General features: G+C 41.7%; 2 protein-coding genes across 3 annotated transcripts in view; both read right to left on the bottom strand.

Annotated features, from left to right (window-relative positions):
• The window catches only part of LOC135422169 (myosin light chain kinase 3-like), a 38839-nt gene extending 16327 nt beyond the window's left edge, over positions 1-22512 (bottom strand). Inside the window, exons 1-5 of one of the 2 annotated variants that reach the window (XM_064671193.1) lie at positions 22055-22512; positions 19654-19777; positions 2830-2895; positions 1758-1848; positions 447-882 (exon numbers count right to left, since the gene is read on the bottom strand). In XM_064671193.1, the coding sequence (XP_064527263.1) occupies positions 447-882; positions 1758-1848; positions 2830-2895; positions 19654-19662 (602 nt within the window). In that variant the 5' untranslated portion in view covers positions 19663-19777; positions 22055-22512. The remainder of the gene's footprint in view (positions 1-446; positions 883-1757; positions 1849-2829; positions 2896-19653; positions 19778-22054) is intronic. The other variant, XM_064671194.1, reaches the window with a different exon arrangement.
• Positions 3165-7159, bottom strand: LOC135422172 (myosin light chain kinase 3-like). The gene has a single exon (XM_064671200.1). It carries the CDS (start codon positions 5743-5745, stop codon positions 5164-5166), a length of 582 nt encoding a protein of 193 aa, XP_064527270.1. The 5' UTR covers positions 5746-7159; the 3' UTR covers positions 3165-5163.
• Positions 22513-22850: the final 338 nt, after the last annotated feature.

The following is a 22850-nucleotide window of genomic DNA, read 5'->3' as shown; positions in this document are numbered from 1 at the left end:
AACAAACAAACAATCTTTAGGTGACAAAGACATTAAAAAACAAAACACAAAAACACTGAGGGCAACAAACACAAGTTCTTTGGTTTTGCCATGTACTAGTAAATATCTCATATTCCTTTTACCCCCATGGTTAGAGAAACAAAGGAGTTGGGAAGGAGTGAGTGGTTTAAAATGAGCTCTCCTATGGTGGTCACCTTTCTATGTTTAATACACAGAGGCTGATGATCTAAAACCCCTCCCTCCCATCCGCAGCCCTCTGACTCCTCAGCTTCACACACCTTTACTCACGGCCCTTGGAGTTTTTTGCCTTAACCACTGGTCAGGTCCCCCCACTCCCATCCCAGGATGCAGGACCTGCCTCCTTTAATGACCTGGCTTTCCTTTTTTCCCTTCTAACACATGGAATGGTTTCAGATCACACAGAAAGCCACCAGCAAGGCCATTACCTGGTATGTGTCACCTCACGCCCCGTGTCAGATATAGCCTGGGATGTGGAGGGCGCAGCTTCCCGGGATGCCGCACTCCAGGGTCCAGGTTTGTTTTCATTCTTCCCGAGTTTCTGATGCACAAGCTGCCTGTGGCACTCATCTGGGCATGGGGCTCTGTCCATATTCTGTGCTTTAGCAGGAACATTTTGGTTGCCTACGTGATCTTCATGTATGAAGGGAAGCCCATTGTGTTGATTCAAAGCCTTGACACCAATGTCCTTTTGCTGAAAGCTTTTACCGCTGTGTGTTTTGACAGCACCTTCTGCCACTTGCTGCTGTGCTGTCCTCTCCTTCACTTGGGGTTTGGAGTCACCTTTGTGAGCTACAGCACCAGAAGTGTTCACTTTCTCACATGCTCCCTTGTTTTCATCCAGCTTTTTCCCACTTTTTGTCTCTGAATAAAGTAATGCATTAATTACATACCCTTGAAAAAATTAATGGCACAACAGAGTGGGGATAAAGCAACCCACCACTCAAAATAACACACACAGTTAAGTACAGCTGAAAAGATAGAAAGAAACCCCCCAAAATGTTTAAAATCCTTACACCATCAATGTCAGTTCACAACCCTATGTAGCTTTTGAGTCAGAACTGGTACCATTTGCTTTACTTTTGTCACTTCCAAAATGATGAAGCTAAATAAGGGATTGCCCATAATGCAAAGGATTCACTGACCATTTGCGAAGACAACAGCATGACAGGGCCTGCTCAACATCACATTCACCCCTGTTGCAACTCCACAGGCATCAACAATAGATGCAACAGGGCAATGCCCTGACAGATACATCCTAAATAGGAATCCAGCCCTGACATGCCAATGAAACTGGCTGATCAAAAAAAGATATTCCCAGTGTCAACACATCCCTTTCTCAGAGAGGGGGAGGAAGGAGGGCTGGCTCAGATGTATTAAGGGAGAAGAATTTATCAGGTTTGCTGTGTGATATTGGCACTATCTTCACAGTACCTCCAAACAAGCTCTGCTTGCTGAATTCAACCCACTGGAGTCCAAATAAAAAAGAATCCCTGTGCACCTAAACAAAGCTGCTGCTTTTAGTTTCTTCATCTTCTAGTTTTTGTGGGGTTTGATCCTGGGGGCAAATCATCTTTGGAGGAAGTGAGCCCAATCCTATTTTCCCAGCACAGGGGGGCAAAGTTACTCAGTTACATTGGAGTAATTCAGGTAGTGGGAAATAGCAGTCTATTAATTTCCAGTTTGTCTGCTGCACATTCTGGAGTCAAAGCCTGTAGCATGCCTGGAGTGATACATACCTTCCAGAGGCTTCTTGCTTTCAGTTTGGGTTCCTCTGTTACTAAGCACATGCTTAGGTTTTGCACCACTCTCCTCGGGCTTATCTTTGGCCTAAAAATGACAGGGGAACACAAAACCAACAGTTACAGCCAAGAGCATTTAATTCCCACCAGGTTCCTCCAACTGTGTAGGCATTCTGACTCTGTAAATTGGACACTAACACCTCTTAACTTCTGAATTTTTAGTTACTGCTGTGTTTATTTCCTTCTTCCAATCTCTCCTTGCTTTTGCAGGCAGGTATACTTCTAAAACAAGATGACACAGATTAATACATTAGCTCATGGCTTTCCAAAATTTTCACTGTCATAGCTTTTGCCCCCTGTCATCTTTACTCATATTGATTAAAAAGTATGACATGTGAGACATGAGAGAGTAGAAAAAGAAATGATACTTTATTTCTCTTGCTTTTTCGCTGGTGACAGAACGAAAAGCCACGTCTCTGAATATATCTCTCAAAACCTATTTGTCTCAAGGCATCTAAAAATTCATGATTTGATCTGATAGAGATGATACCAAAATGAGCCTCTAGCTTTATGGCAACTCTTGTGCATGTTCTTGACATTTCACATGCCACCTTTGGAAAGATTAAAAACAGACTTATTGTCTTCTAGAAGCAGATTTTAATTTTTAAGCAAAGTTCTTCCCCCAATTAATTTGAAAGGAGGAATCTTTCGTAATAACACCACTAAAGACTTCACACAGCAATACATTTGTAGTAAAATTAATACTAAATAATATTTAGCAAAAAGCATTGCATGAAAATAAAAGGCATAACATACCTTGTGGTTGGCATATAGTTAAAAATCTAGTGATGAGCAGCCTCCTATCCTTATTTCTACAAGCAAATGAGTAACATGTAAAATATTTCTGCAGATAACTGATTACAAGATAGCTGCACATCAGCCCTTCATCTGTTAGTAAAAGCAGTTAAGTATTCCATGCACCAACCCTATAGATTGCACAGAGCCTCCCCACCTCCCCCTTCCCAAAAAACAAAACACCCAAAGAGTAAAAGTAGTAAAAAATCATTACCATTTTTATTACAGCTCTAAGCAAACCTGCAACAATGACCAGGGTGAACATTATTCTTGCAAAATCCTACATGCAAAGAAAGTCTTGGGTAAGTGACAGTTTAATGCTGGTGGGTTTTTCTGTCTGTTTTTAAGTAAGAAGTCAGAGGTTTGGATCCTATGAAGCTTCAATTCATAGTCTTTTATTAATTTGACTCCAACCCCACAAAGCTTCTTCCATAAGCATTCCCATGGCATCCTTGGAATGCTGTCATGGCATCACCAAACAGCTTCATCCAGAAATGCAAACACGGCCTCCCCACTCCCCCCACCCCAGCCAGCCCCCTGATGAGCTGGACACTGCCACGAACAGCAAAGGCTGGAAAACAGAAACAAGCAAGCAGCAAGTTCTCTTCTGTGCAACCCCCAGGCAACTGTGGAGCTCTTTGGACCTGTCTGTGCTGCCATCACTCAACAGGCTGCACAAACCAGACCAAAGCTGGCACATGGCTCAGCAGGATTTGTTTCCAAGATCACCTGTGCTTTGCTCCACGTTACCCAGCTGGGTCACGTACACAAGAGACCTCACTAATTCAAGCCTAGTTCAGCCTGGGATCAAAGCACAGACGTATCTCAAGGTCTTATAACTGACCTTTTGCTCCAATTTCAAAAAGTGTTCATGAACAGAAAAAAAAAAGAACGATGATGGGCATATTGCAAAACTGGAGTTTGCCATAAAACTGCTTGCCCAGCAAACCCTGTCTGTTCTCCAGCCGAGGAGAGAGCCTGGGACACTGACCCCCAGCCCATCCCAGTCCATCAGGTCACCACCAGCAGGCCATTTCCCCTCTCAGTCTCTATCTGCCTGTCCACAAAACTTGAATGGAGCTCTGAGCTCCTTCCATCTCCTTTTGTAAACATGGATGTGTGTGCACGGTGGCTACTCCACAACCAGTCCCACCAGTATGCCAGGAGTCCTTGTGAATCCTTCCTCACATGACCTCCTGTTATTTACATCCCTCCTTACTGCTCTTTTCACTTGGAAATGGACAATCTGGAAACAGAATTAGTTTATCTTCTTTCTGCTCCTCTTCCCCTGGCCATTGACACACCGTGTGCCAGTTCAGTCCAAGGTGTAAATCAAGCAAAGGACAGTGCCTGTCTCCAGGCATTCTGCAGTGACTGCAGGCAGTGACTTGGAACAATGCAGCTTTAACCAAAAATATCAAACTTTCCCATTTCTCAAAAAACCTGTAGAACTGAAACTGGAACTCCAAGTACAAGCTTTATCCAGATTTAAGGTTGATAACTAATGCATAATTTATTGTCCTTAATACTAATGGAAATACTTTATAAATTCCTCTGTCTCCTAACAGTCCAGTTCACTTGTCAGACGCTGGCACATAAAAAAAGGAGTCCAGGAGACCACTCAGAAAGACTGAAAAGGTACTCTGGCATCGAGCACTGCCCTGTTTTTCTAAAAGTTTAGATGTACCTTCCCATCAAAACATTTTACAGCTTTGGTGAAAAATATTTTGATTAAGATACAAATGGACATTTTCATTTGAGCTAAATTCTCCTTACTGTAATCATACCCCTACATACAAAGAAATTCTTGGAATGAATAAACAATGAAAACAGCTCTTGCAGTTTTCCTCTCTCTCATCCCCATGTTGGGATACAAGCTACTGTGAAAAATGGAAACTCCCATGAGCTAAAACTAATTTCAGACACCTGTAACTTTTAAAAAACAAGGTTAATCTATTTCAAAACACCATATTGACTGTGTACTGGTCTTGCTTGTTCCTCCCTCACTGTTCTCAATTATTAAGAAATCCTTAGGAACTGATATCTAGGACTTGCATGCACAAGAACTACTTGATTTCAGGAGTGAACAATGTTGATGGAGTTGATGAAGTCATAGCTGCATTGTAAAGATGCAGCTAAAGACAATTTAGATGTCTAAGGACATATAAACCTGCTCAGAAACACAACCATAAGTCAGCACAGCTTTTAGTAACTGGTGCTTTGTTCAGAATTCATGCACAAGGAAATAGAAGCCTCTTCCAATAAAAAATGCTTCACTTCCACTGGGGCCTCAATTCAGTCACTAATTTGAGTGACATTGCTGAGCTCTGAGCACTGGTAGAAGCTGAGTTTTCCTTTAGAGTAGCAATCTACTTCTCACACTTGTTACAGGACTGCCTGGCACACTTCAGGAACCTCAAACATTGGACTGCAAGGTGTGTTTGGGGCTTGGTCCCCACCTTGAGAGCCTTGTAATTCAGAGGTCACAGCAACAAACCTGTAACAGCAACACTGAAAGGAAAACCTGAATTATACATTATGCAAGAAATCAACAGGAGATCCTAAAGCCCTGATACATCATAAAGTAAAATACGAAGAATAGTAAAACTAAACCAACCTCAACAGGAATTTCCAGCAGACTCCCCTTCTTCCAGGGCACAATGCCTTTGAGAATAAAATCCACTACTTTAGAATTTTTTAATACTTCGCCCACAAATGTAATAACTTTATCCAGGGTATCAACCCTTTTCTCTATCTTTGCCAGCCTCTCCTTATGCTTTGAGGCATCTAGCTGGGCAGCTTTCATCAGCTTCAACACTTCTGAGCATATGCTGTGGACGTCAGCCTGGTGAGCACTGTCCGAAACCTTTAGGCCTTTCTGCATTGCATCTGTGTCAGCAGGAGCTGCTCGGGATACTGCCAGCTTGTTAATGCCTTTTTCTACATCATCAATGCCTCTGTTAACCTGCTGCAGTTTGCCTGTCAGATCTTCTTGGAAGTGCAACAGTCTGTCCATCTTTTCGTTCAGGAGGTACAGTTTTTTGTCCACCGTGCTTAGATTGATCACTTTTGCAGGCTGTAACTTTGTCAGGGCACTTCCCCCTGCGAGGTCCAAGCTGCCCGCAGACATTGCGTCCAGACAGCAGGATGTCAGACAGATTAGGCTGCCTTTTCATTAATCATAAATTAGAAAATGAGGCTCTGAAAGTTCATCTTCTTCAGCTATTCCTATACCAGACAACCTCACTTACTGGAGTCGCTAGAGCATATCATGAGACAGCTACTGCACAAAAGATTTATTTCTGTGTTATCTATTTCTTACTGTGGGCTTTCAATGATGGAAGTAATTTGGCACCAGACTATGTTTTCTTGGGCCTCCTTGACGTCACAAAACCATTTAAAATTCTTTCTCGAGTGGCTGTTGATAGGCAAGCATCTTAACAATTGCCAATGCCTGCTCAGGCCTTCGGGGGAGGAGGATTGTTTTTATGACCAGTTTTAGTTCTGTGATAATGAAAAGGTGCTAGAACATTTCCCTTCATTAAACAGGAAAACTATATAAGTAAATTTGCTGGCCCTGTGCTAAAGCTTGGAAGAATTCTGCTTTGTAGCATGGCTGCAGAGCACCCATCATAGAACAGGGTATGCTCTTTGGGTTGGCTGGCACTTGAATTTAAAAATAGAGCACAATGACAATGATCTGAAATACGTATCTAGCACCAGCATGTCTCTGTCAACTGAAACTTCTAAAATTAAATCTTTCTCCTGGGTTATGAAAATGAACCAAGTTAAAAAAAAATATCAGAATGAAGGCACAGCAGAATTAGTCCAACTATTAGCAACAAAACTATTAAACCATAAATCTTGAAGGACTTGTTGCTGCCTTGCTTTTCGCTTCTGAATCACAGCATATCTCCTACAACAATTACAGTCTCTAGAGAACAGAAAGAGTCACTTCATACTGCACAGCCCCCACTGCCACAGTTCTGAATGCTTTAGAAACTTTAATGAATGTATCCTTACAATACAGCACAGAAGGCGAGTCAGTTCTCTCCCACAGAGGATGAACTGTGGCAACAAGAGAGCAAGCAGTTTGTCCCATGCCAGATGTGACATTGTGTCACACGACTCTGCCCAGTTCTCCTGGGTCCCTTTTTGCTGCTGTGTGTCTGTAGAACAGGGAGGAGAAACCAGTGGAGAAACTCTGATGGTGTAGGAGTCCTGGTGAGACAGGACAATGGAACCACATCAAAGCCGTGGGCTTTGGGATACTGAGCATCCCTTCCTCTCTGATCCCCTCCTCATTGTTTGGATGGGACATATGGAAGAAAAATGCAATTCTTAAAGTGAATTTCTTGTATAAGATAGAACATTCTAGACATTAAAATCCTTAACACAGAGTACTAGCAGCTTTAAAATTACCCACTCAAGACAATGTTGAGTCCTTGCCACTCCTTTACAATTTTTACCTTTACAATAAAAAAATACCCTATTTGGCTACATCTACCAAGGTCATCATATAATTACAGCCAACCTAGTCATTCTGTGACATTTAGAGGCCAATAACTGCCTTTACAAAAAAAACACTCTAAAAGTTTTAAGACTTGGACTGTTCATCACCTTCATGGGAGAGTTTGAATACCAAGCAACAACTTTGGAAGAAAACTTGGCTTGGGAGTTGGCATTTCATGCCATGTCACTTCTCCTGACCAAAAAAAAAAGTATTTTAAAGTCACTGGTGTTTTCACACTGGCCTGGGATTTAATGGCATAAGTTTTATGATATGTATATACAGCTCCATCTTGAAAGTTTAGGACCTTGGCAATAAAAGACTTTCAACTCTACTCTCACTGCATTTAAAGAAACTCTTCTACTGCATTTAAAGCCAAATGCCTCTAAGTAATTAATTCTTTCGAGCCTACAAACATCCTTGATGACAAATAAACAAAACAACCAACATATTAACTAAATCAAGAGGACCTGCTGAATGTTGTCCTCTTAGGAACAAAAAGAAAATGGTAGAGTCATTAGGTTGTTGTATTTAAAGTCAGACAACCCACAGCAAATGCTTCAATAAGGAAACCTGGGCACAAAAGTCAGTCCCAGTTGGACACTCAGAACTCAAGTTGCCACCACCAGGGTGCTATTCCAGGCACAGCACGGCCACGAAACAATGCAAACTCAACCAAAGTGCACAACTGGCCTCTGTGTATGCTTGTGGGCAGACAGGAGCCCTGCAAAATCCTGAATTACCTCCTTAGTTATTTAACAATTGAGAGCAAAAAGCATTAATGCTGCCCGATTGCCACTAACTCTCGTTATTAGTTTTGTAACTGGTTATTTAACCCTCCTCACATACAATGGACTAGTGGTAAAGGCTGTGTAAAACAAAAAGTAGGACTTCAAAAACAGAAATGAAAAAGGAGATCTCTGAATTTATATTAGTTTATACAAACAGACTTGCATGATTGCAACTCGAGGGACACAAACCGCCTTTCTCCTCCAGATTCAGCTACATGGAACAGACTTCACCACCTAACACCTGCTCGTACAGTGCACTGGGAGATGTTTAAGACAATGCACTATGGAGAAATCTTGCTACAAATACAATAATGCAGCAAATATTCCCTGCTAGTGTTGTCTGAGGTGCAGGAAAGATACAGCCAAAACTGCCTCCTGCTCAGATAGAGCTCTTCAACTTATTATACTGCTTTCATTGTGCTGTGCATCCATAAGCAACTGAAAAATTATAGGTCGGGTGAAGGACAGAGAAGAAGGAAACCTCACTTGGACCATAGTGAAAACTGTTAAACATCTATCACAAAGTTAAGGTCAGCTTTTCTTTTTTGATTTTCATTTTCTCCTCCAGTCTCTCCCCTTTCAAACTGCTGGCAAACACATAAAAAGAAAAAAACACCTCTGGCACATCTAACTGGTTGTTTTGTCTTCAGGATATGCTCAAATACTGGCAAAAAAAATCTTTTATTCCTTTTGCTTTGAATTACAATAGCAGGCAATTGTTGTTCAGAACAGTGATTTAGTGCCCCGTGTTTGCATCTTGCTTGACCAGCCTGGAGAGAGCATTTAGTTCCATTGCCAGTCTCAAGCCTTTCAATACTTACCAAAAAATAAGGGAAAAATCCTAAACTGCCTGACTCCACATTACAGAAAAACAAAAAGCACATTGTTGTGACAAGTGCAACAGCCAATTGAAGTCACTTTTTCTTTGTGTGGAGCTATTGCTTATAATGACAATTTGCACTTAGATACTGCAACACACAGTGCTGCATCTTCAGTACCCCCCAAATGACACAAAGTGTTGTATGAGCAACAAATAATGTGAGCAGTGGGTGCTGCAGGACCTCTGTAAAGGGCAGAGTTGTGCTCAGTCACCCCATGTTGCCATTGCAAAAACAAACTGGGGATCCACGAGACTCCACCACAGTCTGGATGTAATTTGAATACAGTTTCTGATAAAACTGGTCTCCTGTGGATTCCTGCTCATTTCTTCCAGGTAACAAAAATTGAGCACTGTGATCTGGAGTGTGTAGGCAACTGCCTCTGCTCCATTATCTGCTGAACTGAAATGAACTTCTCAGATATCTTTAAAATACCTCCAAGGCATCAAGTATCTCAGGAATCCAGAGAAAAGGAACACAAACGCTGGAGAACCAGAACTACAAGTGACCTTGAACTGATGATGTCAAAGATACTTCTATTCTCAAGGGGGGAATGAGAGTTTATTCTTGCTTGGCTCAGACCCCACACACACCCTCCCAGTTGTAAAAGAGAGATGTCAGAAAACAAGAGAAAAATTCACATTCAACACAAAAAATCCATCACATGGCAGTTCAGTTATGATTCCTCCTTGCTAGCTCTGACCCAAAGGAAGAAAAAAACCCACAAAGATGGGGTGAATAGAAAATAAAAAGTACAAAATAAATAAATAAATCCACAGCATGTACTAAACTGACAGCAGAGGCTTATACCCCAAACAAGAAATGTCACAGAGGTTAAAACCAGCTGCTCAAACAGATCATCTCATTAGATTGTTGCATTGCTTCCAACAACACTGTAAAACTAGAGATGGCTGAGGGCATGTAGGTAAATGAAAAAATAACTTTTTAGATGGCCTATGAAAAGTCAAAGCTTAATAGAAAACTTGAAGGCTTTGGGAGAAGTCTGCAGGGGTTGCAATGTAACAGAGTCCTAAGGAAATAGAGAAACTCAATGTGGCAAAACCTCGGGAGCTTACAAAAGGGAAAACCAAAGTAGATAAGCTAAAAACAATCTGGCTACATCTGCTAAACACCACTCAGGCAAAAAAATACTAACAAATATCTTTTACGTATTTAGAAAACAGATGTCAAGTTTTTCAAGTTACACTGGAAATCTACTTAATCTGCATCTAATTGACGCAGCTCATTAACATACACTAGCTAACTTTTTCCCCCAGCAAATGAAAAGCTAATTGAACCTTTTAAGGATACCCAAACTTTTGAAAAATTAAGCCTAATTTCTCATGAACAGCACAAAAGATAATAAATTATGTCCACAGAGTAATGGTGTAGCAACAGAGCAATTCTCACAACAATGACAAACACAAAACAGGCACTGGCTCTAATTTAGAGGAATAACTTCCAAGGACAAGATATGCCATAAAGTCTGGATAAGTCCATCTGGTTCAATGGTTGGGTTTCCTGCTGAGACCAGATTGTAGTAGGAACTAGACCACAACCTGACACTTGATGCTATCACTCATGTTGGCTGATGCTATCACTCATGTTGGCTGATGCTATCACTCATGTTGGCTGATGCTATCACTCATGTTGGCTGATGCTATCACTCATGTTGGCTGCACAGTAAAAGGGTCTCTGAAGCACTACTGGCATCCCCAAGTGACCCTGCTGTGATACAGTTCAATATTGCCTATTTCTGTGTATTTATGAGAAAAAACTGTTAACACAGTAGGTTAGGAAACATTCTTTCAAGCCCTGCCTCCTTCCCCCACCTCCATTTTACTCCTTTTTCAGACAACTGACCCTAAGGACAGCGCTCCCAGGCAGTGGCACAGCTAAGGATAGGTTACTGATCCCAGGTCATGTGCACCATTGTAATGCATCTCTGCCAGGCAGCTGACAGCAGAGAGCTGAACAGATCAATTATGACATTTCATTTACATCAAAGAGATGAGATTTCTAGATAACACTGTTTACCATTTGCACACATGGCTTACCAAGATCCCCAAAGTCCTTCCACCAGGTTACTTTGCCTCTCAGGAGGCCAACAAGAGCATCTGCTGCCTATCCACATTCACTCACTCAACCCCAGAGCTTATTCTTGGCACCAAGTCTGTTGCCCACAGAAACTACATTAAGAAGCTCATTACTTTTAATTTTCATTCTTTCAATTTTTTATTTTTTTTTTACACTGAAGCAGATACTAAATTATTTAACTAACTTGGTCCAGAAGAGTGCTAACTGGCAATGCTTCCCTGGTATGGTGATAAGGATTCACCCTCCCACTCCTCCAGACCCACCACCACAGAGCTCACCCTTGGAATCTGAACAGAAAAGTCATGTTGGTCACTCTGCTTTCCCTGAATTTCAGTGATTTTATATCTAATGCAGTCAGTTCCTCATAAAAACTGCTGATTTTAAGGGTCAGCCACAAAAGCCACCCTTGGATTCAAGAAGCCTCTCATTTACAAGATGCTCTCTCACTGCTCCAAGGAGCTCAGCAGAGAACCCTGAAGCCCATTTCACACCTGCCAGAAGCCCTTGTGCCTGTGGCAGCTTGCTCAGGTACAAGTTATGGTAAGTCAGCAGGGATCTGCCATAACACAGAAGAGTAGCCTGGGCTGTGCAGTAATGCCAACAGGAATAAAATCTGCAAAAGCAAATTCTCATCACTGAAGTGATGTGATAGGGTCTCTCAGGACATGTAGATAGGGAACAGACCTGCTGCACAAGAAAGGGTTATTTCCAGACAGTCAACTTTTCTGAAAAACAAACTTGCATAATCCAGAACTTGCTCCAAAACACATTAAAATCAGCACAATTGTTCTTGCTGACTTGAAATTTGACTGGCTTCAAATCAAATCCCTCAGAAAGGGCTCTGCTTTGCCAGCAGCACATTTTTGTTTGAGAAGAAGAAAATCCCCACACTGCACTGTGCTTTGTGCTGTCTTCTGCTCCCTTCCTACTTTGGAAGATCTTTGTAGCTTCAAGTTTGAAAAATTACCACAAAAACGTATGCTCAGAGCTGTACTAACTTGTGAATTCGTAACCATCATTTCCATCTTCACCTTTCTCACCACCATGACTGACAATTGCTGTAAGAATATATTTTAGTACTTTCTTTGCTTCTCCACTTATATTTCCCAAGTTGAAAGGCAAGAATTCTGTCCCCCAGCTGCCCTTCTGCCCTTTTCAGTTACTGACTGAGGTAAGATCCCCTTGAGCACAATTTTACATTGCATTGGTTTAAGTCTTCGACAGGTAAAACACCTCAAATCATGTGGGATTGCACTGGAATTTAAGTGAACTAAGTGTCCATGGCAAGGCAGCCTCCAGCCCCACAAACCCTCTGACTGGACTTCTGTGTCCCTTGGCTACTGACACACACCCTGGGAAACTTTTCCCAAGTCACTGTAAAAGCAGTTAGTGCCTTCATTTCAGGCCTTGTGTAAGCTGGAGTCTCAGTTACTGATTTTTTAACTCTCACTCACATTCCCACCTGACTGCTCCTCTTGTGGTACAACAAACACCAAATACTGTGTTCACTGTTCCTTGCTAATAATGGCCTTTACTGGAACCTAACAGGGGAGTATTTTTAATTTATTTTTTTTTTTAAATAAGAACACTTCTTGAAATTGCTATTTCCCACTAATAACCAAAACACCATGTTAAGGAAATCCTGCCCTATACTTATCTGCCCTATAATGAAGTCTGTTACGTGCTATATTCACCTGCTGATTTAGATCTCTCTGACATTTTGCTTTGATGTCATTCACAAACACAGGAATAACTTCATCACCTCAGGCTTAGTCTCAACACAAACTCTGCTTTGAAAAAGATTCAGAATAAAAGAGTTTGTGTACAGAAACTGATGGTTTTGCAAACTCTTTTCAGTAATCAAATACTCACAGAGAAGCCACCTGCATTCCTCTGGGTGAATGTTTAAATGTCTGGCAAAAACCAGAGAAATTGCTGCATCCATCCAAGTTGTGCAAAAGATCTCCAGCTAAACTTATACTGGTTTTCATCAACTTATAATATGCAGGAAACAAACAAAAGAATGTCATATCCAGAAAAGCTTGTCTAAAAGAACATTATCCCACATGTCAGTGGAATTGCAGAAAGCAGCTAACGACAGGAATCAAGCTTCTCAGAGCAAGGCATGAGAAGGCAATTTTTAAAGTTTATCTCTCTAAAGCAGACAGATTAAGAACAGTTGGGTGTGAGTTAGAAGCTTTGAATTTGGGCTCCAGTGGTATGGCTAAGCACAGTGATTCATTTTTCCACCTGAAGTTAATTTATCAGTACAAATACCTGTTAAGAACAGAAATCCAGAGCACATTTGGTGCAGCCATTTCCACTCCCAAGACAGTAAGTACCCCCTAGTGCTTCTCTGAAAGACTTCTGTCAGAACTCATGAAGTTTTGCTTCTGAACCACCTTGCTACCATAAATCAACAGCCAGCAGACTTCACAGTATTAATTTTAAGCAACCACATAGACATTTTGCTGTCTTCAGAAAAGGCTCCTCAATTAAAATTAATAAACCATCGATTTTGGAATTCTGCTGTTAGATCAGTTAAATTAATCTCCAGATGCATTGCAGAGACAGGTGCAGTGTAAACCCAGACACACTGATTATCAGTGCTAGACTACAAAAACAGCCCCAAGTCCTGGCACCATAAAGACAAAATCACTCAGAGGAAAGCAAGGAAATAACACGGCTGATAAAAGATCCAGGATATAAAATGGTTTGGATTTCATATTAGTTGATATCAGGAGTATTTGTCACTAAAGGGTGGTAGGGCAGTTCCACTGACAAATATAGTAACAGTACATCAAGATCTTCTCAGTGTGAGAAATTAGGAGAGTAGTTAAAACTCCGGGCTGGATGCTGGAAAAGGCTGCAGAAATATTCTGCAGAGGTAAGCAAGTTACAGCTGGCAAGAGTCTGTACACACAGTCCCTGAAAATGGTGAAATACAGAGGTCCCTCACTCTTGTTCAGCCACAAAAAGAAGGACAGGAAAATTCTGAAAAAGTCTGTCTGAACTGAATCTAGTGAAGACTGGATCCTATGAAATTCTGCTTTTTCCACCCGGATAAAAGGTCCCCAAACAGGCTCAGTGGCCCACAGCAATGACTGGCAGCTTTCTACCTGCCTTACCAAAACAAGCCATCACTGATGGCCATGGCAACAACTGCCTCCTGGGGAGGGATGGCCTGCTAACTTGTGCCAGTGTTTTCACAGGATCAATGAGGTTGGAAAAGACCTCTGAGATCACAGAGTCCAACCTATGACCGAACACCACCACGTCAACTAGACCATGGCACTAAAACTGATAATTTCTAGCCCTAAGACTGATAATTCTGTATGAGGCAAATCCAGAAACAATAAGGTCAGTCAGTCATCAAATCTGTGGCAAACTGTTTCCTTTGTATAGCAAGACAGGCCAAGGAAGATGCAATTCAAGCTGTGCTGATTCCCAAAGAGGTGCTGAGAATTATCCAGGACCCTGAAGGTTCCCATACTGGGCTTCTGGTGACTTCAGCTGAAACTGGGAACAGGAACCCACCAGGAGAATACTCAGAACAGAGATATTTATAGAAAAAAGGCATTTCTTTTTAACTCTACTCAGCCCCATACAATACCAGTGAATGTGCCATGACAGTGCTGGAAGGAATCAGGTCTCTGAAAGGAAGCATTCAGGACCTGAAGTCAGACACATGCCCAAGATGGATGAGCCAGAAAGCACATGTACTGCTCAAGCCTGAACAACAAAACAAGGACACAAATGAGTGAAAGGTGAGCCACAAATATAGAAGACAACAGCAGGAGGAGCAGCTTGCTCCTGCTATCTCAATTCAGCCATGGATAAGGTGAAAACAAACCTGGTTTGTAATGTCAGAGACTATATATAGTTTACTACTCTAGTTTCTGGGATATGAACTGTCTGAAAGGATACTCAATAGAATATATTTAGACTGCAGACCACTATTCACTGTTGCAAAATTTAAATCAGAGCACATGACATCTTTCTCCTGAGTTCCTGCAAGGCCTGGAAGACAGTGCTAACAACCAAGATGCTCAGAAACTTTCAGACCATGTATTTTTTCTAAAAATCCCAATCCTTCAAAATGGGTTACCATTTCTATTCATTTTTTTTCAGTCTGTCTGCCTTCCTGCTAGCTCTGCATAGCAGTGTGCACAGAGCCTGCCAAGACTCTGGACCCTGGGATGGTCATTTAGTTCATACGCTGCCCCAGAGCCTGGGATCCCAAATCTGCTCTGCAGAGGAGAGGAGTGACTCCCCATGTAAACAGGAGCCTGAACTGCAGGTGTCAAGGCCTATCCCAGCAGCTCTGTACCCCAAGCATCAGCTACACAAAACGGGAGACAAATGTTTAAAGAGATTGAAACAAAGGTGATTGTTGCGCAGTGCAAGCCATTCAAAAAGAGTCACATGAAGGTCAAGACGTGAACCAACAGTACCTGAGGAGCTCCAAATAACCCTACACAGGATTCCCAGAAAAAAACAGGTCTGAGTAGAAAAAGTAGCAAGATGTTACCCAAAGAAAACCCAAACCAAACCCACAGAGTGGAATGCATACCCCCAGCCACAAACATGAAGTAGGAGAGGAGCATCAAGATTAGCTTATGGTGAAAGACTACATGACTTCAGATATCTCATTAAGTGGCTGTGTCCTAAAATAAGAGTCATGTCCAACAAGTCAACAGAAGAAAGACAGCAGCACCATCAAGGTTAAAAGAGTGATGCAGCTGATCATCAAAGCTGTTCAGCTCAAGGAAATGAAAATCCTAAAGGAATTATAGGAAATTTGGTCTTCAGGCACATGTTAGAACACTGCTATCACTGCCAATTGATAAGTCCAATTAAAATCAGAAACACAAAATGCCTCATCTTATTGCTTGAGCATGAACTACCCCCTCCACTGTACCCCTGAGCAATAACACAGATTCCCGAGCAATCTGTAAACACACACAGGCCACTGTTTACAGAACTGCCTGGGGTTGTGACTCCTTCCATAACAGCCCAGTCAGCTGAGCCAGGCACTCAGCTGAGCACAAGCAGGCAGCTCACCAAGTACTAGCCCAGGAGACTGTAGTCCACAAACATGCAAACAAAAGGTTCCACACTGCAACCACTGCAGTCAGAACACCACAGACACATCCTGTTGGAACAGGCTCAAACCCAACCTGTAGGTTGACATTCTACATGGGAGAAGAGCTTTCACTAGGGTTAATATTAAACTTACAGATCAGAGCAGTTCTCACCAACTTTATTAAGAATGCACACATGGTCCAAAGCACTATTCATCCTTACATGCTCTCTCATATCCTCCAAAAGCATCCTTCTCTTTATAATGTTCTATGACTTTGAGTAATAGCTTTGTGAACAAAACAGAGAATGATTTACCAAGACAATAACATAATGATTTTGGTCAACTGGCCAGAGTGATGTAATGCAGTGCAAAACATCCAAAACAAAGTTGGTTTTGATTCTTAGCTCACTGAGAACATGGAAAGCCAATAAATCAAACTAAATCTAACATAACATTTACCTGTGGACCTTAATGTCATTTTCACAAGAGAAGCACCATTATCACTAGTTTTACAGAAAAGGAAATTGAAGTAATGAATATGAAAGAATTACTCAGTCACCCAGCAGATCAATTACAGAGAAACAAGATATTCTGAATCTCATTATAGTCTTCATTCTACTGCAAAACATTAACTCTCATCTGCACAGAGCCAAGCACAGAATGCCATATAGACAGATAACTGCAGGACTGACTTTTTTTCCCCAAGACATGACTAGTCCAAAAACCCCTGGCTTGTTTGCTTGGATGGTTCTAAGGCCACTCTCTGTAGTCCTTCTGGAAATACCTTTCATTTGCACTTCTTCAGAAATAAGCACGACAAAATTTCACATATTTCAGGCTGTCTAATATCTTTGACAGAAAGCTGAACACAAACAATTTAAACACATCATTATCTCTTCAACATGAAGAACAGTTGAGTAGTATATTCAAATTAATAGACCAAAACATTTTCCTGCTACGTGGCTGTAAATATACAATAACTCATGTGGCCACAGGAATATGAAACGTGTCTGGTCTTCCCAGCCATTTTGTTTCTTATGTAATATATGATAACAAAAAAAATCAAATTGTACTCTTGGCTATATTAAATCCACTACATGTCATTACATCAGGTGAATTTAAGACTTTGAAGCAATATCCTGCTTGTTGAACTTAGTAGATATTTTGTCCCTTTCTTCAACTGGCCCGGAATATGGTTCATTACTGTTGATTTAGTTCATTTACTCCATCGATTCTTAAAAACAAAGCTGATTACAAATACAAGCTCTTCAAGAAAACCCATTACAGCTATGGTTGAACAAAATACATGAGGAAATCCTTTCTTCAAAATTTTGAAAGAGAACAGTCTTAAAAACCCCACACAAACCTGATCTATTCTAAATTAAAATCCAACTCCTACAATTGCTTTTTTTTAATGACTTAAACATTATTATATGTACATGGCATTCTTCTTAAAGTTGCTTAAGTCCATTTTCTGCCACTGGTTTTTCAGCAACTCAAAAAGTAGGTAAATACAAACAAACTGTAGAAAACACTTTTCCTAGACTTCCTACAACTAGTAACCAAAATTTAACTTCACAGATAGCTTGAAATCACAGTGGGTTTTGATGAACAGCTTACAAAAGTAGAAAGGCAGATTCCCATTCTCTCTTCCACCAGTGGCTTCTCTACGTCTCTGCTCTCACAGGGTGGATCGTGGTTAAGCTTTGGGAGACAGACTCTCTTTGGCTTTGTTTTCCTCAGACCTCTGCACAGCGGGGTTCTGCTCCCACAACTTTCCAGGACTATCCCAGAGCACCCTTTGAGGTACTGCTTGCCCACTGATTGCACTGCTTTTACCACAGGTCAAACGGGCTCACGCAGGATTTGGCTCCTCATGAAATCACCTCAGCGTGAGCCTGCCCGACATGTTCACTGTCTTAAAACTCACAGACATAAAACAACTAAAGCAAAAAGCTGTACCAACTGACCTCCACATAATCTGAATGTCAGCCTGGAATCCTATACGACAAATTCCACTCAGAATAAAAGTTTTAATGTGTCAAAGCTCTCCCGAAAAGTAAATTTATTTACAAAGGCAAAGCCTGCACTCATCATTTCAGAAACACCTCCTTGACACTGGCAGGTGTTCTGCAAGCCAACAGACTGCACAACCTGGCCAAGAATGTCAAACACACGTAGCACCTCACCAAAGGCACAGAAAGCAAAACTGCGCCATCCAGAAAGTTTTCCCTTTCAAACTTGGCTCACAATAAAGCTCTGAGGAGTCCCTTACCGTGAATCTCTTTATGTAATCAGAAACACAAAATCCTCCCATGCTCAAACGAAGGGATCTGTGCAGGGAAGATTCTTGATATAAAGTTCCCATTCTGCTTGGCTTGTCTGGTGGTCACCCAGGTAGCCCGCAGCCTTTTACTGAATAAAGCTGCACAGCCTCCCGGGGTCTTGCTAGAATTCTGCTTGTGCGATAAACCAGGCATTTCATCTTATCTACCCCTACACCAGGCATTTCAATCATTTCACTGCCCTATCAGCAGTACTAAGTTCTATCTGTATCCCAGCAGCTCACTTCCTGAATCCCTGATAACAGATGCTCCAGGGCACGGAAACAACACGAGATGACAGTCACATCTCGGCAGTCACTGAACAGTTCCTTCTTTGCATTTCTCTGCTCCCTGACTTATTTTCGTCCAGTTTTACTTTGCTTTGGCTGTGACTTAAGGACAGCAAGTTTCCTTCAGCCAAACAGCGACAAAACTGTCACTTATCCAACTGCTGTTCTTTTTTCCAGTGACACTGGTAACTGCTGCAGGATATTTGCTTCAACGTAACAGGATTTTTACACGTGGGTGTTTCTTGTGTTTCCAATTTCTTAAGCACAGAACAGAGGGAACTATGAAAGGACACAAAAGGACCATTCAAGAGGATTCATCCTCTGTCAGAACTCTCATACCTATTTAAGCCTTAAGCACTGTTTCCAGTCTGATGCTATGCTCACAGAGCCATTCACTTCAGTCTGTAAAGCCCCTTACAGCCAAACAAAAGTACTTACACAGGTGTATGTTGCTATGAAGTCCATGTAGATGTATTTGTGAACCCCTAGATTTAGCATATTTTGGGGTTTTTTCCTACCTACACAGATTGTTATGCAGACATAATGCACCCAAATGGTGTTCCTCGTGCATTTGGTCCTTAACTAATGAATTCCTTTTTATTTTGTTCAGTGTGAGCCACACTTTTTTTTATCAGGTTCTTACCTATAAAACTGTGTCTGTGGAGGACAAATATACAAAGACAACAGACACAAAGATGCTGGATGACCTAAGAAGAAAAGTAAGGTCTGGAGAAGAAAACCTACTTTCAATTTTAATCTGTGCTGTGCCTTCTTTTCCCACTCAGCCAAGAAGTTGTAATAAAATTATCTCTGATTACAAGCTTCAAGTGATCTAACATTAAGCTGAATCACATCAGGCACAGGAATACAAAATGACAGCCACTCTCTGTGGACGTGCCTTTGAGCAGGAGGACAAGCCACCTCAGACAGCAGTGTCAGGGCTTAGCAGGGGTCAAGTCTTCACTGCTTAAATCAGAATAGAAGTGTGTTTTACCACAGGATGAGTGCACGTGCACTCTGCCCTGGAACAATCAAGTGAGCAATGGAGACAAGATACTGTACCTTTATCATTATGATCTAAGAGATGTCAGGTCCAGAGGTGTGGGTACAGAGCTGGCTACCCCTCTCACAGCAAAAACAAATGTTTTGTTTCCACTTGGGTTTGGACAGCAAAATAACAAATATGCTGTTAAAAAACAAAATAAAGCGAACATAAGTACAGACAAAACCAGAAAATTAGGGTGAGTGAGGAACTCTTGCAGGGCAAAAGCCAGGGAGGAGATGGCTGTGCTGCTGCAAGTATTTTTTACTGTTTGGCAGGGAATGTTTTTCAGGCTATCCAACAAACGAGTGAACAGGCCAGGGGTCACCTGGGGTACAGAACAATTTGAGCACAGCTCAAAGAGATGAGATAGTTCCCCCAAGAGATAACTACCTATTATACTGGTAAAGGGACTAGTCTAACATCCTGGGAAAGGGACATGGGCAACCCAGGGATGCCCGAGACGCCGGAGTTAAACCTCCAGAAATGTGAGGCCAGTCTCGACTGCCAGAGCCCTGCATAATTCCCAACTCCATCTCTGTGCTTTGGCTTTTCCACCTGTAAAACAGTTAGCCCTTCCTAGCTAGAATATTCTCAGAGCTTTAGAATCTACTGTTACTATGCCACCCTTTTAAAAGGCGAAACCAAACCATAAATTCTAGGTCAAAACTTCCCCAAAAGTTTTAAGCCACACCAGCTCAGCCCATGCAGCAGCACGGGGACACCGGTGCCTCCCCAGCAGGGAGCACTGTGGCTGCTCCCAAGCCATCCTGCCGGGGTAGGGCAGCAGTGCTTGGGCTCTGTGGCAGCACCTCGGGCAGTATTCCTGGCACTTGCACAAGGAACACCACCCAGCCACTCTCAGTGGAACAGGAGACTGTGCACATGGGCATCACGCTCTTGAATGTGGCCTCCAGCTTTTTACAAACATGTCACCTATTGTATGAGCTGAAGACCCTTATTCCAGTGCCTAAGAAAACAACACTCCAGCCCTTCAAGAGGTGCAGTGCTTAACAGGTGAGTCAGGAGATCCCTAGACCCAAGGGGGGGAAAAGAAGTAGTTTTATGTATTTGTGACTTATTCCAATAGCACAAAGAACCATGCAGTTACTCTAGATTTAGTAAAGAGACATTATTACTTAATGTGGCAGCAGAGGCATGCAAGCCCCATGCCATGGGGAAAGCTTGCATGACAAGCTTGAATCCTTCAGAAGATTTGGCAAGCACTCCAGAATTTGCAATGCTCAGCCTGCGAGCTTCCATTAGCAGATCTAAATACAGATCTGTAGTGTAAAATAACACCTTCCTGCAGTATTTCCATTAATTAATATTAAGAATATAATAATTATTATGAGTTTCACTGTTTTTTTAATCTATTTGTGCGCTGAAAAAAAAAAAATTAATTTGGAGCTTCTCTCTCCCCCATTTTAATTTCAAATCTCATGATGTCAATTCTGGACCTTGTGACTCTCTGTATTAAAAGCAACAAATTAGTAGTAACCATATAATGTTCAATCCACACCAAGGAAATAGTCCACCTCCCACAGAGTTAAATGTATTGCTGTGGATAGAAATCAGGCACTGGACACAGGACTATGCTTTCTTTAGTACCTGGGAAAAGTCTAATGAATTTTACGCATCAGAAAATACAGTTTGATGCCTAGTCCCAAACTACAAAGCTCTAGAGACAAGTAAAGTGCTCACTTTGGGCACAAGCTTTGTAGATGTCACAAGATACCATTTACTTATAGAATAAATGCAAAACTCTTCCAAAAATCATGCAAGGAACACCCAACAAATGAAATCAAGATCAAGGTTAGTACTTGAGCTTTTAGAGCAACTCTTCAAATCTGTTATATTTAGACTCCAAAACTCCTCTCTCGAACCAAGAGAAGTGTTTGACAGCATATCAGCTCATCTGGAGCTCACACCAAGAAAAGGGAAGAGGTAAAGAGGTTATTATAACTGTCTTCCCCAGCCAGCTGCTGACAGATATGCCAACTCCTGCTCTAACTACAGAGTAAAATGAAGGGGCTCAGCATTTTTAAGGTGACCTCTTTCCTCTCCCAGCATCAGCCTCTGTGAATTAGGAGGATGTGCATTGGCCCACAAACACATCCCATTTTCAGGGAATTTGTAATCTAAACAACACTCCTTAGATCAAATGGTTAATACAAAATATCTCCCTTCCTGAAAATGATGAGAAGCTTTATCGCTTGGCACATCTCTCTTACACACACACTTAAGAGTTATGAAATCAGTTAAGCATTTTAGAACCTTTTTGTCATTAATAATCAGGGGCAGGGACCTACTAACACTGATGTCACCCAGTTTCACTCATCATGGCTATGCCCTAAACACTGAACTGAAAGTTCACAGTTCTCTTCCAAAAGGCATTTCCAAACTGTACCAACAACTTACCCTTTCATTACGCTCCCATCCATGCAACAAGCTAGGACTGAATGCCAGCATACAGGAGTGTTCCCAGGGAAAGGCACACAGAACCAGCAGGCAGGGGATTGATACCAGAAATGCTCAGGTCCCCTTCTGTATCTGATCAGGACAAGTATTCAGGAGCCTGTGAAGGCTTTGACTGATGAGGCATGTTCTAAGAGCAGTCAATTCCTGGTTGTCTCTGTGCCAGTATCAGCTCATTTCTAGAGCTGCTCCACTCACAATGGATTAGTATTAAAGGACAGGTCTGAAAGCCTCCCCACCTCATTAATATTCATTTTATATTTTAAATTCCCTTTACACAAGGACTCATCCCCAAGGCTAGAAGCCTCATAAATTATATTCCATTTTTAAACCTGCAGTATTCACTCTCATTGTTTCAAAAGGAAACACTAGTGGAGACAGCTTTGGGCAGTCTGCTTTTGTATAAAAGAATACTATCTAAAGCCCTGCTTTAACTTCATTAGCCCACAAAGATTTGCACTGCAACGAATCCTGCCTGCAAAGCACAAACACAACTGTCAGCAAATTTTCCTTCTTTCATTACTCTGCTTTTGTTCCAGCTGCCAGAGTGGGTGGTGTAACATCTGCTGCTGAATAAACTCACAAAAGGCAACTTACCTAGTGAAAATGTGGAAAATAGCTACAACCACCATAAAAAAAATAAATTAAGAGATAAAGTGGCTCAGTATCTACTTTGTCTCCTGGTAAACATGGGAAGATGATTTTGCATTCAGAGCTATCACATTGCATAGCAAACCTG

Source organism: Pseudopipra pipra, chromosome 14 (genome assembly GCF_036250125.1).
Source record: "Pseudopipra pipra isolate bDixPip1 chromosome 14, bDixPip1.hap1, whole genome shotgun sequence".
Taxonomy (NCBI): Eukaryota; Metazoa; Chordata; class Aves; order Passeriformes; family Pipridae; genus Pseudopipra; species Pseudopipra pipra.
Note: the sequence above shows the minus strand (reverse complement) of the source record. Positions and strands in the feature narration are given on the sequence as shown.